Consider the following 19,460-nt stretch of genomic DNA (forward strand, 5'->3'; position numbering starts at 1 on the left):
CTGGCTTTGGAATAACCACGTAAGTGATTCCCAGTCGACACAATCAATTTTTGAAATAGTACCTAATGTGTTTCTAATGTGTCCAATTCTGTATTGACTTTATCTTGGAGAGCAAATGGAATATCACGAGCTTTCAGGAATATAGGCTTTGCTTTTTTACGTAGTTTTAAAGAGCATATGAAATTTAGAATGCATCCAACTTTTGGTTCGAAAATACCATCGAATTGTTGTAAGATTATTTACGTCTTTATGCGCATTCAGGGAATGAATAGATTCTGGACATGTGAATTCTGAGGAATGAACTCTGTCTAGATCAAGTAAATTAATTTTTAGATGACGATTCATGTCCTCTCGAGTAATAGAGTGCCTTTTACGACAATGAACATAATTTTTTTTGATTTAGATGCTTTGTATTCAATTGGAAGTTCTGTAACACCCAATGGTTGAAAAATTTCTCCTGTATATGAATGAAATGGAATGTTTGAGTGCATCGATATTGACAATTTTAAAGCATTATAGTAACTTTTTGGTAAGAGAGTAAATCCTGTTCTACTTCAAATCTTTGAACTTTTCCATCGATGGTTATGTCCGCGTAGAATTTATTTACATCCTTTGATTTTACAGATGATTTTTCATAAATATCAACTATTACCATTGATGCTGTAGAAATCTTGAATGTCGTTAATATCGTTTAAATTCTGATTACCTTCCTGAGTTTCTGTACCAAGCATGAGTGCGTTGTTACTTTTTGCTTTCATTAACGTTGAAATATATATTTTTTCAACATGATCTGTCTTATTGCAAGCATGACATTTTATTTTATTGAAATTGACGTGACAATCTTGAACTTTATGATTATTGCGTCCGCAACGAATGCATGTATTGTCTAACCCTAGAACGCGATAATTTATTCTGCTTTTTGAGCGCAGCCGATTATTTAAACGACTTTTACCTGGATCATCCCGATTATTTGACTTTGTTTGTTTACTTGCTTTATCTCAAGATTTTGAAATATGATATATATTTTCAATTGATGTCTTTTTCCCTGTTGATGTTCTTAATATTTCATGGTTATCCAGTTTCGATGCTTCCAGAGCAAAGGCAGTCTCGATCGTTTTTTTGAAAATCAAATCAATTGCTTGCAAGAACTCCCGAATTGTTATGTTGACGAAGTCCTTGAATGAATTGAGTACGTAAAAAGATGTTTGCAACAAATTTTCTACATTCACAGTTAAATTCGCAAGTAACGATAAATTTCCTCAGTTCAGCGATCTATGTTGCGATATTATTTTCTGGTTTCTGCACACATGAGAGGAAGCGATGCTGCTGTACCACAACATTTGATTGTGGACATAAATAGGTTTCCAAAAGTTCCATTGTTTGTTGGCAAATTCGGTACAATTAATGATGTTAATAATTCATAATATTTTGAACCATACAATTTAGTAGGATTTTGGCACAAGTATTTTTGTCATCAAATATATTTTTCAATCTAAGGTAATTTTCTAGTTGTTGCTTGTAAAAAGTCTTTTTCATCTGGATCAAAGCTTCCGAAATTTGATACGATTTTTTAACGTTTGAATTTATTGAAGATTGAATTACCTACTGTACAGTTTGACGTTCAAGACGAGCAGTTAAGATTTTCATGAGCTCTTGGAATTGTGTTGCATTCATTTTATTAACGATTAAATTAGGAATTGTGTTATAATGATTGAACTAGCACGCCGAAGTGAGGTTATTCGGATCCGAAAATCTTGTTTGTAATTACAGCATTGAATCCATAGAATTGAACTGTTCATCTCGTCGCCAATTGTTATATAATTTATATTTATGAGGATAGAATTGAATAAAAAGAGACGATTAATGTTCCTTGATATAAAATATATTCTTGCATTACGTTGCATCAGAAGTTTTCAAAACATACATACATACATAAAGAGCAAATTCAAAACAAAAACTCATTTTGCAATGTTGGCGATGTTGCCACTGCAAAAATAACTAACGTGTGGGATAAATCAATTTTAACCAATGAACGAACAGATGTAACAGGATGACCATGGAGTATAAAGAATAGGAGGCCGAACTTACATGGATGAGGCCGTCAAAAAGCGTGGTCAAAAGTGGTCATCTGAATTAGTTCGATCAAGATGTTGCTTTCCACGACACCGTTCTCGCAATTTGCATGATAGACACCAATTTACATGAAGAATGCTCCGTTCTTCATGCAGTTTTAATGACAATTATCTTCCTGTTACTGTCAAAACATGATATCAAAGAATAACGTTTCTATTTATTTTAGCTTATGTGTATTCGGTTGTGTATGCATAAGCGTATATGAAAGGAGTTTTGATTCGAACTTCGCTTACTGAGCACTATCAACACCAATTCCCTGAAACCTGATGCATAAGCGTATATGAGAGGAGTTTTGATTCGAATTTCGCTTACTGAGCACTATCAATGCCAATTCCCTGAAACCTGATTTTGACCACACTTTTCAAAGCCTAGTTCGGCCTCTTATTCTCTATACTCCATGAGAGTGACGCTGTATTAATTTTCGCGAATCATACTAATGTTACAGTATAACTACATACAATAGTACGACAGTACGAGTAAACGAAGGATTCAGTTTTGTTCTGCACATGCGTTGGCTGTAAAACCAAGAATATGGCGGACTGTCATAGCATTGTAAGAGAACTACAGTTATCGACTCCCTTTTTAGTTAGTTTGGCCCAAAACCACGTCGAGGCGCTATTGTAACGCTCATGACTTGAGTTCTCTGCCATATGATTGGTCTATAGGACACGGGGAATCTTGCTGATCCCTGATTGACCCCTTGAGTTTTTCGGACAAAACATTAACGGATTCGGAGAGTCGTACTGTGACCGCCATGGAAGAAGGACGCATTGTTACTGAGAGTTAATAAAAAGTATTAGAAGTGAAAAGATTAATCTCAAAGTGTGCCTCTCTTTAATCATTCTGATACCAATTCCGTAATCAATTACTAACGTAGTTACAGAAATTCAGAAGTGGGATACATCTACGATTTTTGGCCACACTGCATCGCTCTCTCGCGACCGCGTATGCAACGGTCCGCGTTCATTGACCATCAAGGCTTATCGCGCTGTTTAGCACTTTCCTGCGACCACGTGTGTAATGGTCCGTGTTCAGTAGCCTCTGAAGCTATCGTTCCCGAGTCTGTGCACTGTTCGCGTTGCACTCCTCTCAGGGTCATTATTAGTAGTCAAAATCAAGACTAGCGGTTGTTGCCATCTCGGTAATCATTCCGGTCCGATCAAAAGAATCGATGTTTAAGCGCCATTACTGCCAAAATTACCCACAGCAGAATAATATTTCGCGCGCGTTCCCGATCGCCATTTTGGTGCGATCGACGGGAGCTGAGCTCATTGGTGTTCACGTGAAACCATTCGTGTTACACCAAAGTATTGCAATTACATTTTCAGTGCAATGAGGTGACTCTTTCGAACAATGGAGCGCCAAAAATTGGAATCTATGACGTATGAACAATTAAGGGATACACTTATCAGCCTGAATTTGTCGGTAATCAAGTTCACGTGAGAAGTGCCTTAACCGACTCTTGACTCATTACGGGCTCACGAAGGAGAGTTCCCGATTCCAGACAACAGTCGGCAGCATCAGTATCAGTGTCTGTCACCGATCAAGCCAGTGTCTGTCGCCGATTCAAGGCCTTACTCACATAATGCGAGAGATGTCAGTGTAAGTACAAATCCTCACCAGCTAGCAGGCTTTATTTATGTGGTCTACAGAAGAAGTCCAACGAGTTTGGATGCCAACGTCCCTCCAAGCCGTTCAGGGCAGACTCTCAACAACCAATACAAAGCCATACATCGCTGCCTGCATCTGATATGCTTTCCACTACTAATGGAAGAACTGGCAACATTCAAAGTACGCCAACACTAATAGCAGTTCCTACGGCACTGGCTATTACTGTGTTAGCTTCACAAATTCCCTCGTTTGACGGATCCGAAAAAGAAGACATCGAATCGTGGATATACCGAGTTGATCGCCAATGTTCATGGCGTCAGTGACGGTGTTACTTTGCTCGTAGCTTCGAGTAAGTTGCTCAAGCACGCAAAGGATTGGTATTACATGGAGGAAGGGCCTTCAAATCATTCTTGGTTATCCTTCAAAGGAGCTATCCTAAAACGTTTCAAACGTCGTATTCCGTTTCACCTCGCTGTGCAGAAGATGGAAGCGAGAAAGTGGAACTTCAGTAAGGAATCGTTTCAGGAATACGCTATGCATAAGCTGAAACTGTTGCACACCCTTGAATTACCAAAACTAGAAAGAGAGCAACTAATCATAAATGGCATAAATAGTTCATCTCTTCGAGCAACGACTACCGCATTGAATGCAGCCATCGATGATTTCCTGGATAGGATGTTCGAGATTACAAGCTCTTTTAAAGGTTTTTCTAAGAAAATCTCACCTCTCACAAAGAAAAAGGAGAAGAACAAGAGCTCTCCGGCTTCATCTTCTAAGAAGGACCAAACGAAGACTGACAAGGATAGGATCTGCAGTTACTGCAAGACTAAGGATCATAGTAATAATGTTTTCGGCCCGACCGAGTTTTCATCAACTTGGGTTAGAAAATGCTTCGCTATTGGTTGACGTTACTCTATCAATAGGAGAGCACGAAATATCATTATTTCAACCCAAGTGCTCGGTCGGACCGAAAACGCTGTAAGACAAACTGCTCCAAGTTGAAGAGAAAGGAAGACTCTCAGTCTATCGCATCTACCTCGACTTCCGTAGCAGAAGAAATCAAGCCGGAGAAGTCGCCTGTCACGGCTTGTGTTAAGGATAATTCGTCACGAGCATTGAAGATAAACCATTCTGTAGCAGATCAAGGTTATAAATGGCGTAGCTTGTGAGTTATCTGCATTATTAGATACCGGGTCTCCAGTTTCATTTGTGCATAAATCCATTATTAGCGAGATCTTCGGGCAAAACATAGATTACATTAAAAATTAGATTCATATTGCACTATTGCCGATAGAATTAATATCATTGGCGCGGTGAATGTTGATATTACGTTAGATGTGTTTATTACTCATATTAAATTTAAGGTTAAGACAGTTCGTCTGGAAAACAAATCCCTATTATTTTAGGAAGAGACTTTTTTGCGATAAATAATCTAACATTAATTTACAAACTTTCCTCTTCCGAGTTAGAGAATCGAATTCGACTTTTTAACGAAGTAGTATCGGTTCAAATTTCAGAAATCATAAATGACGAGGTAGATGAAACATCGAGTTTAGTTATCGATTTCGGATCGCACATTGATCAAAAGTTGCATGCAATAATTAAGGAAGTTCAGAACTCTCCTATCGAAATAATTAACGACGATTATAATGTGAAAGTGAAACTGAAGAACGAGTCGATTTACGCGTATGCACCGCGTAGATTTGCCTTTACTGAGCGCATAGAATTAAGAAAAATGACCGACTTGCTAGCTCATAATATAATTAGACCTAGTACCTCTCTATATTGCGTTCATGTTGTTCTCGAGAGAAAAAGGAATGGTGACCGTAGACTTTATGTGGATTTAAGACTCAACGATCGAGTGATCAAACAAAAATATCCTTTTCTGGTGATCATCTTTCTAGACTCGGTGATAAAAGAGTTTTCACTTTATTAAACTTGAAAGATGGATTCCATTTAATCACTATTCATCCTGATATTACTAAGTATTTTGCTTTTACCACACTAGATGGGCAGTTCGAATATTTGCGTTTACCTTTCGGGTTCAGTGAAACTCCTGCTGAATTTAAAAAAAGAATCAACTATATTTTGCAACCATTAATTCACAAAGACAAAGTCTTGGTCTGTATGGATGACATCTTCATTCCCTCGACAACGGTTGAAGAGAACCTGAAAACTCCAACAAGTAATGCGGTTACTTAAGCAATACGAGTTCGCGATTAATTATAAGAAATGTAAATTTCTTAAGTGCTTTGTGGAATACGGGCTACGTAATATCTGAGTCGGGCGTTACACTTAATGATTGACGTTGAAGTAATAAAACCCGGTGCTGCAAGTATAAAGATTCTTAGTTCCTAATTCGGTTGTGCAAGTACAAAGATTTTTAGGATTGATAAATTTTTTCCGAAGGTTTGTTGCAGATTTTGCAACTAAAGCTAAATCACTGCAGTTTGTTAAAGAAAAAATATTGAATTTTAGTTCGATAGTAATTGTATGAAATCTTTTGAGGAATTAAAATCAGAGCTCATATTTTATCCAGTCCTAAGACTTTACCGGCCGAATTTGCCCATTGAACTCCACACAGATGCAAATGCCGTGGCAATAGTATTGCAAAAGCAAGATTCGGGCTCATTAGTCCCAGTTGCTTATTTTAGCCAGGCTATCAACGAAGCCGAGAACAAGTATATCCTTTGAGCTAGAGATGCTAGCGATTGTCAAGTCCACCGAAAGATTTCATATATTATTAGGTGTACAAATAAGTTTTAAAGCATTTTTAATGAAATTTAATATTTATTTATTTGGAATCGAAAACACACTTAATTATCAAAATAATCTCCATCATTATCTATGACCTTTAGCCATCTTTCGGGCAGCTTGCGAATTCCAGAAGCGAAGAAGATTTTGTCTTTCGATGCGATAAAATTATCCACCTATTTTCGCACTTCTTCAAATACTCGAAAATGTACATCAGATAAGGCGTTTTGCATTGACCGGAATAAATGATAATCAAAAGGGGCTATGTCTGGGCTATACGCTGGGTACGGCAGAACTTCCCAACCAAGAGCTAGCAATATTTCCTTTATAAGTTTACCAACATGAGGCCTAGCGTTGTCATGAAGCAATTTCACAGGACGTTTTCCTTTGCCAGTAAATGGACGATTTCGTTCGATTTCTTGATTTAAACGGATCAATTGTTGACTGTAGCGATCACTGTTAACCGTTTCATTCGGATGCAGTTCATAATATAGCACACCCTTCATGTCCCACCAGATGCATAGCATAACTTTGCTGCTGTGGATGTTGCGTTTTGGCGTTGATGTAGTGGGTTGTCCTGAATCCACATAATGTTTCCTCTTTTTAGGATTATCGTAAAAAATCCACTTTTCATCACCAGTCACGATTTTCCACAAGAAAGATTTTCTATGCTGTTTATTGTACAGATTCAAACACTTCTCAAGACGATTTAAAGCGTTTTTTTGTATAACGTATAATTTAAACTTAGAATTCAAATATTTTCGCGCTCTTTTGATATGTAGTGGCGCTTAATGTGTACTATTAAAAAACATAATTGACTTCACAAAATTGGAAACTTAGCCTCAAAATTAAATGGTTTTAAAATGGCGAGCGACAAGCAATTTATTCGACATTGCATTCGATACGAATTTCATCAAGAAAAAAGCGCTGCTAAAGCATGTGAATCAATTTGTTCTGTTCTTGGAGTCAATGTTGTATTCAAAAGTACGTGTGAGTTTTGGTTTAGGCGATTTAAAGAGGATGATTTTGATGTTAGCGATAGAGAACGTGGTGCTCCTCAGAAGGTTACAAACAATGAATTGCAAGCATTACTCGATCAAAACTCATGTCAAACACAAAACGAACTTGCACAGCAACTTGGAGTAACTCAACAAGATATTTCAATTCGTTTACGGCAGATGGGAAAGATTTTGAAGGAAGGAAAGTGAGTGCCGCATGCATCAAGTGAAAAAAACAAAAATTATTTATATACCTAATATATATATATATATTTAGCGGGAATAGAATTTAAAGTTACCGATTACACTACACTGGTGGATGCAGTAAATAAAGCTAATATTAACCCGAATGTGGTTAGCTGGATCTCGAGACTCCAGAATTATACATTCAAAATTAAGCACCGTGATAGTCATAAAATGAAGCATGTTGACGTTTTAAGTCGGATTGTATCTCGATAGAGATGATCCTGATCGATCAGGAATTGCAATATCGACAGTTGGCTGATTCTCGTATTAATGAATTGGCGCAGCAGCTTGAAGAGACAGAACATAAGAAATTCGTATTGATCAATGGTTTTGTTTATCGAAAGGACCTCGAGCGTCCTAAGTTTGTAGTACTAGACGCAATGATACATAACGTGTTGCGTATCTATTATGACGACACAGCGCACTGCGGAACGAAAAAAATGTGTTTTATGATATTAGAGCTAACTATTGATTTTCCTCGATGCGACGCAGAATTACGTCGAAAATTGTCTCGTATGTATAATGGCGAATACCACATACATACATCTAATAAAAGTGAAGGAGAATTGCAAGTCACGCTAGATACTTCTCTTGACACTATTCACGTAGATCACTTCGGTCCGATATCGGAATCCGTTAAGGGTTTAAAGCATATATTAGTTATAGATTCTTTTACCAGATTCGTCTGATTATTCGAGGTGAAGTCAACTACTTCTCAAGGAAACAATCAAACATCTAAATTCACTTTTTGATATTTTCGGCAACCCTAAACAACTAATTTCGACTGCAGTACTACATTTACTTCAGCCGATTTTGCAGATTTCCTCCGTTCTCGTAACATTCAATCAGATTAATCGCAGATTAATCGCTGTGGCAGCCTGTTGGACAAATGGTATGGTTGAGCATATCAATAGATCCTTCAAATCGTCACTAAAGAAAACAATTAATGAGCCTTCTGAATGGACTGATAAAGTGCCATTATAATATGTTATGAATAATACTTATAATCATCCATCAATTCAACTCCGTCCAATCTCCTGTTGGGATACGACTTGAGAAATCATGCTGACCATGAATTTGTTGATACTCTCACGAAGTTAGTCGAAGCAAACGGCGTGTTCGATAGTGATAGAGACGCTAGGCGTTAATTAGCAATAGAAGCTACTCAAAAGGTTAAAGGCTATAACAAAATCTATTATGATAGGAAACATAAGTTATCGTCCAAGTATAAAGTTAATGATTTTGTAGATATTAGGGCCACTGCAATAAAACCAGGAGAAAACCGTAAGCTCAAACCGGATTACAAAGGTCCGTACATAATAGACTATGTAATTAAAGATATTCCTCTCATAATTTGTCTCCAGGACCGTACAATTCTATTTTATCCCTAAAATCAAAGTTTGAGTAAGACCTGAGAAATCCTAATATGTAAGCCTGTTTTCATTTATATTGATTATAAATATTCCGAATATTAAAATCTATATTATGTTGAATTAATTCTTAAGTTTATAGGTATTAAATTAAAGATATTAGTATTAGTATCTTAAATCTGTATAAGTTTGAAATCCCTCCAAAGATTTGCAGAAATATGTTTATTTTATTGTTAATAATAGATAATTTTAAGTTTGCGCGAAGTGTTATAAATTTTCTTTCGAGACGAATGACACTGCAGAATGATCGAGCTGTAAGGGAACTACAGTTATCGACTCCCTTTTCAGTTAGTTTGACCCAAAGCTACGTCGCAGCGCAATTGTAACGCGAGACTCGCCATGAGTTCTCTGGCGTGTAATTGGTCTATAGGGCACGGGGAATCTTGCTGATCCCTGATTGGCCCCTTGAGTTTTTCGGACGAAGCATTAATGAATTCGGGGAATCGTACTGTGACCATCGTGGAAAAAGGACGCATTGTAACTGAGAATTAATAAAAAGTATTAAAAGTGAAAAGATTAGTCTCAAAGTGTGTGCCTCTCTTTAATCATCCTGATACTAATTCCGTAATCAATTACTAATGTACAGCATTAGAACTGTGGTGACGACGATTGAAACACAATAAACTACGATTGAGAGCTGAGTAAATATTGGGTATGGGAATAAGTTTCCGCCCACTGCAGAAAGATGTCGTTAGTAGCATTGCCCGTGTGTTTGATAGAACGGCAAGACATGTTTTTGAAAGGTGTATGTCCAAACTTTTGAGCTCAATAGATGGCATTCGTTCGAAGCGTAACAAAGAGTAATTTTTTTTGCGTTGAAGATGTCGGAATTTATTTCAAAAAAGCAACATTTGCGGGAAGTTTTACTCCATTATTTTATTTTAAAGAAAAGTATTGCGGAAACGCATCGTTTGCTCGTAGATATTTACGGTGAGCATGCTCCATCGAAAACTAGTTGTAAAGAATGGTTTCGGCGATTCAACAGTGATGATTTTGACGTGCGTGACAAAGAACGCGAAGGTGCACCGAAAAAATTTGAAGATGCAGAATTGCAAGTATTACTCGAAGAAGATTCGTGTTTGTCGCTCGATAGGTTGGCAAAAGAGTTAAATGTTGATAGATCCACTGTTGAAAAACGTCTACCCGCAATGGGAATGGTGCAAAAAGAAGGAAATTGGGTGCCATACAAATTGAAAGAGAGAGACATGGAAAGACGTTTGGTCATCTGCGAGATGCTTCGTCAATGACAACAAAGGAAGGGTTTTCTACATCGTATCGTAACTGGCAATGAAAAATGGATCTACTACGATAACCCTAAACGCTTGAAGGCATGGGTGATGCCTTCATCGTATCGTAACTGGCGATGAAAAATGGATCTACTATGATCACCCTAAACGCTTGAAGGCATGGTGATGCCAAGTGAACCAGATCCATCAACTCCAAAACGAAATATCCATGCTTCGAAGATTATGTTGTGCATCTAGTGGGATCAAAGAGATATTATATATTATGAGCTGCTCAAACCGTCCGAAACCATCACTGGCGATCGTTATCGGCTACAACTGATATGTTTAAACCAAGCTTTGGAAGAAAAACGACCGGAATGAGACAATAGGCACAACAAGCTGATACATGATAACGCTAGGCCACACGTTGCAAAACCGATCAAGAAATACTTGGAGTAAAGTGGGAAATTCTGCCCCACCCGCCGTATTCACCGGACATTGCCCCTTCAGATTTCCATTTGTTCCGATCCATGCAGTCGGCCCTTTCTGGAGAACGATTCAATTCTTATGAAGGTATCAAAAAATGGCTTGATGAATGGATCGCTTCAAAAGAATCAGATTTTTTCATTCGAGGAATCCATTTATTACCGGAAAGATGGGAGAAAGTTGTCGCTTCCGAAGGAACATACTTCGAATAAACTCACTTATATAGATTTGTTTAAATAAACACATCTTTTTCATTTAAAAAGGGCGGAAACTTATTCCCATACCCAATATTATATATTGGGTCATCTAAAAAGTATCCGCGGTACTTTGTCACTAGATATATGACCATCAACACACATCTAGTGACAAAAAACCGCGGATACTTTTTAGATGACCCAATATAATCACACATATTAAGATGAATAAAATAGGTGAAATCTCTTTACTTTTGGGTATCGAATTAATTCTTATCCACTCTTCTCCGGATTTAGAATAGAAAGAGAAATCATTGAAGTCTAATTCTGTAATTTTGCACGAAAATCTTTTTTTTTATTTTTGTAAGCGGCAACTACTAAATTTCTCATTCGTTTTAACCGATTACCGTACATGAATAAAGCGTTAATTTTGGCTGAAATTTGACCTGGAAGATCACTTTTGAAGAGTGATACTTTCCAGGTGTCAAAATCATCAAATTGATTGTGGCACCATCTCATAAAGATTTACCAGATTTATCGAAACAACCTCGTATTACAATAATTAAGTAAATACAATTTTTCATTGTTTTATCATTTTCTCTATCCCTATCCCAGGCAGTACAAATTTGAATACATATCCAAAACTGGAGCATAAAACGTCTTAAAGATTTATGTTATGGCGTCTTAAAGACATTTTATGTCCCAATTTTAAACTTTGTGCTATTTTAAACTTTGTGAAATTGTCAATAAATTGTTGACTTACAAATATCATGTTTCACATACTGTTTTATGATTTCCTTTAGTTCTCATTCCAGAAATATATTGAAATTAGAAACAAAAAATAGATCTATATTAATATATATAGTGGTATATCTAAAATTATGTATAGAATTTATCCGAATTTTAAAAATATTTTATATGCGAAATACTATAACGTCTTTTGATGCCGTTTAAATTCAGCAGTCCGTAAAACTCTCAACATGCCTGACAGTCACGTGATCGTTGTCCGATATCAAAGAAGCCGACAGCTACTGTTGCTACTGTATGTAGTTATACTCTGTGCTAATATGTTACGGATCTAATCGCTGAGATCTACTAACTCAAAGCAGCAGGATGTTATGGGTTAAATTGATCTTGATTGGATAACCCAAAGTTGTTCTAACAATAAGACCCTAATGCATGGTGAAAATAATTCTAAAACTCACGAATGCTTCCCTCTCTCCCAAAAAAAAGAAAAAGGAGAAGGAAAAGAAAACAAACAAATAAATAAATAAATAAAGGTCGAGACTTACTACTCGTTGAGTGTGCAGGCTGAACGTATAAGTCAGTTGGTTGAACAGGAAGTTCTTGCCGGATGGGCTTTCTTTGATGGAAATGATCTTGACCAGATATCTTGTAGATGTATGGAACTCGATTACACTAACTTAAGGAAAAATTGACTGATCAATCGAAAAGATCGCTTGACAGAACTGGCCCAGTCACGGATTGACAGAGTATTGAGTACCCGGCTAAACATCAATTAACTCCGGCGAAGGGTCTCTTTATATTTGAGGGAATCGGTTGTACGGAATGAAGATGTTGTGTATGACAATGTTCCAATTTAGGATTAAAATTAATAGTATCGATTACGAATTGGAGATCAGTATCACTTGAGGCCTAAATTTTTTGTCGCTTAATGATAAACGTCAGACATTTTCATCATCAACCATCATGCCATTTTTTCAATATCGATAGTTCAGAGTTTTATGAGTCGTATATTACAAAACAACCGATGCTGTTTAAATTTTTAATCTATATTACTTCCTCTGTACCTTAGGAAAGATCTCTTTTATTTGAATGGTTAATTGAACTTTCTCCTGAGCTAATTATTATTCCATAAGAGTTATTCGGCTCGTTACTATTGCAATTTCCTGTGGCAAAAACAGATGGTCCATAGATAATACTTATTAAGATATTTTTTTATGATGATGATGAAAATTTTCATCAAAGAAAAGAACTGTGAAGTTTGAACGTAACAAAAGGTTCTTATCCTTTTCCATCGAAATGCCTTAGTAAAGCACGTTTTCATTGACGAGAATCATCACGCACGATTCACATTTCACATTGGACGAACATTCTACATTCTAAAAAAGATTTCAAAAAATGAAAACTGTTTGTTTGATTGTTATGTTGTATATGTATATTTAGTTGTTATATGATGTAATTCTTTAACTCTCAATTATGTCGTTTTAGAGCAAAGTTTCCCAATCCTTTTTGGCTCATCGTCCCTTTCCAAGTTTTTTTTTATTCAACGCCTCCTTCGCGGATAAATTGATAAATCGGGTAACCTGCAAACTATCTCTAAATAATGTAACAAAAAAAAAGAAAATTACACAGAAACAAATAAAAAATATTACTCAAACAACGGCTCCGCGGTGCGACACAATTATAATTGATTAGTTGATTTGACTTTTAATCCTTATCAATAAAAATTAATCCATATCTTGATCTCAATCGGAACTTATTAATTTGGAAACTTGTCGTTGAAGAAGAGAGTAGGGACGGATCTGCGATATTTAACTATCGCTGACGAAGAGTGCAGCAATAGTCAAGACATCCTTTCGAATGATAAGTACTAGTTTGGAAATAGTTTTGAATGTCCCTCCTCCCTTCTCCTGAAGGTGCCTAAAAGGACGACAAGTACAGATTAAAAGAATTAAATTTCTAATCAAAGTTTTTAAATATAAACCATAATCTTTCATTTCGAACACGATGTGCGGTTTACGTTATAAAATCCTTCTTTCTCTGATTAGATTTCTGACTTATAGAGACGAATCACAGTATTATAGTATGGTACTGTGATCTGTCTCTTGAGATCTCAGAAACTTAAGGGGAGAAGAAGGAAAAGGAATTTCATAAAAGGCCAAGTTGGAGAACTCTGTAAATTCTTTTCCACTTTATCAAAAACTTAATCAATTTCTAAATCAAATTGAAATCCATCAGACACTTCCAAAGATAATTACTATATTAATAATAATAATAATAATAATAACAAATCCTAATAATAATAATAATAAACCTATTCAAGAATATAAATTAATTAAAATTGAATACCAAATTAATTATTCAATATATAATATATAATATAAAATAATTAAAAGCGATGATCCTCGATACTCAAAATATAAAATTCAGTTGTTTGGCTAAACCGCGCAATCTCATCTAATTCCAGGTACAGTACTTAACAGTATTGACCCAAAAACGGAGATTAACTTATAAATTAAAATTACGGTTCGTGAAATAGTCAATTAAGTAAAGACTTTTGAATGTCAGATAATTAAATGACTTTTAATTTAAAAAATCCGACACGAATTTTTGCATTCATTCAATGTATTTGCTACATATTAATATACGTATACTCTATTATTTAATTATATTCCAGAATTTTATCAACGACGCAGAGAATTTATTAGCCTCTCCTAAGACACCGGAAGGATCCGGGACTTCATTTACTGGCGCTACTCCTGGTGTAATCGGAGCTCAAGAAGTTTATAAGTAAGTTTTTGTCGCACATACGCGCGCGCGCACAAGTTTAAAGAACTAGTACCGAATAAACTTTTGACGCAAGTGTACTAAAAAATACTTTACTGTTCCAGGGATCCGAGACAAAAACGACTGGCGGAAAAGCAGAAACAGCAGCAAAACTCGCAGATTGGCGCGGTGCCGGAAAAACTCAGCTTTAAGGAGAAAATGAAAATGTTCGCAATGGAAACTGGTGAGGATGGCACACCGCGAGATAAAGTGAAGATCTCGCGCGCTCAGCGTGAGATCGACAACATCAGCAGCCCACTTAATTCCAACAATAACAATAATAACAATAACACCACTACCAGCGGCAATAACACTAATAACAATAGGACCTAAAAAATGTTGCATTTTTATTTCCAGGCTTTAGCAATTAAGATAGATGAAATATTTTTTGAAATATCTAGGGCGATTGGATGAAAGTCACGATTGTAAACTGCATAACCGCGTCACAATATATGCGAAAAGATAATCTTTTTAAATTTTATATAATTTGGCCAAAAGATAACGCTGTTGATCACGCTGCTAACATGATACATTTTGGATGTGTGTGTGTGTGTGTGTGTGTGCGTGTGTGTGCGCGCGCGCGCGCGCGCGCGTGCGTGTGTGCGTGCGTGCGTGCGTGCGTGTGTGTGTGTGTGTGTGTGTGTGTGTGGGTGGGTGGGTGGGTGTGTGTGTGTGTGTGTGTGTGTGTGTGTGTGTGTGTGTGTGTGTGTATGTGTGTGCGCGCGTATGTATATACCTCAATTTTTACAAGAATAATATTTCCATTTGAAGGAGCTATCGTTAGCAAAGGATAAGAAAAGTTCATACAACTTACAAAGCTTACATTCATATTTTTTCATTTGCTATATTATACATAATGATTAAGATTATTGAATATTTCTATCTGATATTTTCCCGAACGTCCTAGATACTTTATCGTACATTTCCTGTCGGATGGAGAAACATACAGAAAAATATACATACTGCGTATAGTTGTAGTTTCGCAAGCGATACATTATAATTAATTTTATTAATGATACCACACAGGACTTTGCATTCAGAATGAATTCGATTAGCTGGCAGCGATTCTCCATACAATGTTGAAGTACAAACGAAATTTTGTATAGCTCTTTGACCAAAAATGTTGTATGTTCTGTGAAGAATAGGACCAATCATGCAACATAATGTTGCGGATGTATTTTAGTCGCAATAAGAAAAGAACTGTCTAACCATTTTCGTACGCGACGCGTTCAATATTCCTGAATACTTCCGGACCAACATAAGCTTATTATAAAATAACTAATAATTTGTCGAAACTAGTATGGCATAGAATAACTTTCGCGAGTACTAAATAAGCTTCTGAGAGGCACGGATTATTTCGCGAGGGTAGCTTGCGAATGTACATAAAGAGGAGATGGACAGTAGGCCGGGCAACATGATTATTGTATGTGTTAGTTTTATATATTTATCTCTCGGCAGCGAAAGATTCTGATATATATTTAAATTGTATCACTGTATCTGATTTACACACTTACGCCATTATGCACTTAACGAAGTATGACAAAGTAACAAAGATAGAAAATAGAACAAAAAATAGAAAAAAAAAGAAGAGAAAACCGTGTTCGCATGAACAGGAACATATGTGCGCGTGTGTATGTGCGTATAAATGACAAAAATGAAGAATGCAAATATAACGAAAGATTTATATTTATATATGATACGTTTCTCTCTCTCTCTCTCTCTCTCTCTCTCTCTCTCTCTCTCTCTCTCAAAAGTAAACAGCACTAGTTTACCTCTCCTATATTTTGCATAGAGTTCAAATTTTACAGAGAATTCTATTTCTTAAATAGCAGCCCCTACCATACTGTAAAACTCAAACAAAAACTCTTAGGATACGAAGACTCTACTTGTATAGAGCGTAGAATAAACACATTATGCGGTATCTATAATGCAACCAGGATAAAAGATTCCTATCGAAGTGTCTATTTGTTTTATTTGATGATTTTTAAGGAAACTAAAATCTTATGCAATTTATAAATGTTTTATTGATAAGAAATCAAATTTAGTTCTTACTAATTTTAGAAGTATGATTAAGAATTTTTTTTTTGTTTAATTAATACTTAGAAAGAATTGAATGAAGAATTATTAAGCTTGATCTTATAAGAGCTACTAATATAGAGTGAGTCATTCAAGATGTGTGTGTTTATTGTAAATATATAATATTCATCACATATATACATTGTATACATTTTATGGAACTAATTAGCATTGATTTTTATCTATTAATGGATTAATTACTTTGAGATGTATTTCAGATTCACATAGATATATAAAATAAGTAATGGACAATTCACAAGATTTATGCTGTAATTATCAACACACATATTTATTGCACATATGAAAGTGATATTGTAACATAAATCTTCGCATATTGCCGCAAAATTTAATATTTATTTTATATTGAACATGAAGAATTTCAACGAGCATCAAGAAACAAAATTCTTACAAAAATGTTTCAATGAATTTTTATCATTCAGCGATTCGTCGAATAATGTATATTATTTCGCAATTTCTACAATCAATCAAATTATTTTATAAATTTAAGAGATATTGACTCTTTTTTAGGAACAAATTAATTTCAAATCGTAAGCTGTTATATGTAATCAGTCGCGAATTGACATCTTAAATGTCTCACTCTACATAAATCTTCTGTTAATCGCCTCAACGCTAAGCGATAATTAAATTATTATTAAGATGCGAAATTTGCACGAAATGTTTCTTTTAAAATTTTTAAGTTTAATTGACTCTTTTGTATCTCGAGTATTCGTGGATGGTAAAGCAGCATTCCAAAAAAGAATTTAGTGATCTAACGTGAAAAACAAAGTGTAGCAATATTAGGATGTATATATAAGGAACAATGTATATAATAACTATACAAAACTGTTATGGAGGATGCTCGTTAATCGATCTTTCGTGAGATAGAAATCGTAACGCAAGTTAGACCAATTGTGGCACTCGAAAGTATTTGACGTTCCTCTCAATGTTTTGCTAAATCTGTCAAAATTATGCAACATTCCTTATCATCCAATCTATCTTCTACGACAAAGTAAAATTATTGGCTGTTATTGCGTTCCGACAGTATTTCTGGGAACGCCGTGTGCGCGCGCGCGTGTGTGTAATGCGTGTGTGCGTGCGTGCGTGCGTGCAAAATTCGCAAGTATTATAAAAGCTTATCTTCCAATAAAATAACGAGAGAAAGCGAGAGAGAGAGGGAGGGATGAGAGCACAGAATGCAATACTATCATCGCATAACTAACAGTATGATATTATTGCAGGTCAATACTAATTTTACATCCAAGAAAAATCATATACATTTCTATTTTCATGTACATACATTCTCAAATTTGTCTGTTCAGCTCTACTTGTGAAACAAAGAATTACATTGCGAAATATCTATATGGATAATTGACAATTTCTTAAAAAAAAAAAAAATGATCATAATATTTTTACATTAAACTTTTTGCGTAAATAAAGCATTTCATTTTCTTTAGAGAAGAACTCTGCAATTAATCTCTAACGACTTCAATACATTGCTTTCCTTAGAGAAAGTCGTAGAGGAAATACATTTTCGTCTTATTTATCTTATTTTCTTTTTTATTTACATTTTTTTTTCGTTTGTATGCTTCGATCTCTGATATTCTGGCCTTTATCATTCCTTCACTTAGGATAGTGATAATATTAAGCAGCTTGTTACACGCTGTCGTGCGACTTTTACTCGTGCTCATAACGAATTTCCACTTTCGAGCCGTTGTACATATAATTGTCGCATGAGCGAGATTCCAGCGTTTGTATTCTTAATTTTTAGTTTTTAATCAGCCATATCGAGCCGGTCGAGGTCGAGTCGACATTATGACTGCATTCGGAAACATTGCTCAGATGCATCCGTTGCTTCAGATTCATCATCTATCCTTGTTTAATATTAAACAGAGAGAAATGATAAATTCAAGGCATCGGAGGCATCCGAGCAACATTTCCGAACGCAGCCTATGAATAGCAATTAATTTTGCAGAGAAAAAGGGTCATTCAAAATGCGTCATTCAAATCACGTTGAGCCTAAACTCGTTAATCAAACAAATATATTAATAGACGAGAGAAAGCGAGAGGGAGAGAAAGAAAAAGAGAGAAAAAGAAAGAGACAAATGATGAAGACTCCCTTATTGTTGTGTATAGCGAGCGTGTTGCACTATTTTGTAAAACTGTTTTCATAATCTCGTATGGAAGAAACAGACGAGCGGCGATATCAGCCGTTTAATTAGTCGCCAAAAGCGACCAAGAGCGACTCGATACATCACGAGAATGTTATTAATATTACTGTATTTTACTTATAGTATACCTATTGTAATTTCACAAAGTACAGTATATTTTTTAATTATTGTATCATGTAATGTTATTAGTTAAATACGATATTTAGCGGAAAAATATATGTCAGCTGTATTCAACACTTGATGCTTCTTTCGCCTTTGTTTATATATTATAGTATGCCTTTATTATTTATTTCTATATTGATGGAACATGTTAAAGCTTTTTCGTACTCGTGCTTTTCCTACTGCAGCGATCCTGAATTATGTCAAAAGCGAAAAAATATATAAAGAGAATTCTTGCAGAATACAATAAAATGTAAATATTTTTTAATAAAGCAGTATTGTTTTCTTAAAAAATATTTATATTTTAATTTTTATTTAAAAATATTTATATTTTAGCAGTTTGTAATCGATAGATTTGTAAACTGTATTTGTAAAATATTCCTTTTTATTAAGATCAAAGCCATTGGGA

General features: G+C 35.4%; 2 protein-coding genes and 1 pseudogene across 13 annotated transcripts in view; 2 read left to right on the forward strand and 1 right to left on the reverse strand.

Moving 5' to 3' along the window:
* The window catches only part of cno (adherens junction formation factor afadin), a 153,175-nt gene extending 134,049 nt beyond the window's left edge, over window positions 1-19,126 (forward strand). For 11 of the 12 annotated variants that reach the window (XM_087409543.1, XM_087409539.1, XM_087409541.1 and 8 more), the window contains 2 exons: window positions 14,500-14,612; window positions 14,714-19,126. In XM_087409543.1, coding sequence (XP_087265669.1) covers window positions 14,500-14,612; window positions 14,714-14,981 — 381 coding nt within the window. In that variant the 3' untranslated portion in view covers window positions 14,982-19,126. The remainder of the gene's footprint in view (window positions 1-14,499; window positions 14,613-14,713) is intronic. The other variant, XR_015546172.1, reaches the window with a different exon arrangement.
* Window positions 56-1,636, reverse strand: LOC147908454 (uncharacterized; annotated as a pseudogene).
* LOC147908455 (uncharacterized) lies at window positions 2,077-13,446 on the forward strand. Its single transcript, XM_087409553.1, has one exon. The coding sequence runs from the start codon at window positions 4,129-4,131 to the stop codon at window positions 4,648-4,650; it is 522 nt and encodes a 173-aa protein (XP_087265679.1). The 5' UTR covers window positions 2,077-4,128; the 3' UTR covers window positions 4,651-13,446.
* Window positions 19,127-19,460: the final 334 nt, after the last annotated feature.

The sequence above is a fragment of the Acromyrmex echinatior genome, chromosome 9 (assembly GCF_024713525.1).
Source record: "Acromyrmex echinatior isolate Ae372 chromosome 9, ASM2471352v2, whole genome shotgun sequence".
NCBI classification, from domain to species: domain Eukaryota; kingdom Metazoa; phylum Arthropoda; class Insecta; order Hymenoptera; family Formicidae; genus Acromyrmex; species Acromyrmex echinatior.

Bases quoted from the DNA above. Each gene is read 5' to 3' on its own strand.
- LOC147908455 (XM_087409553.1), top strand. From the start codon at position 4,129: ATGGAGGAAGGGCCTTCAAATCATTCTTGGTTATCCTTCAAAGGAGCT.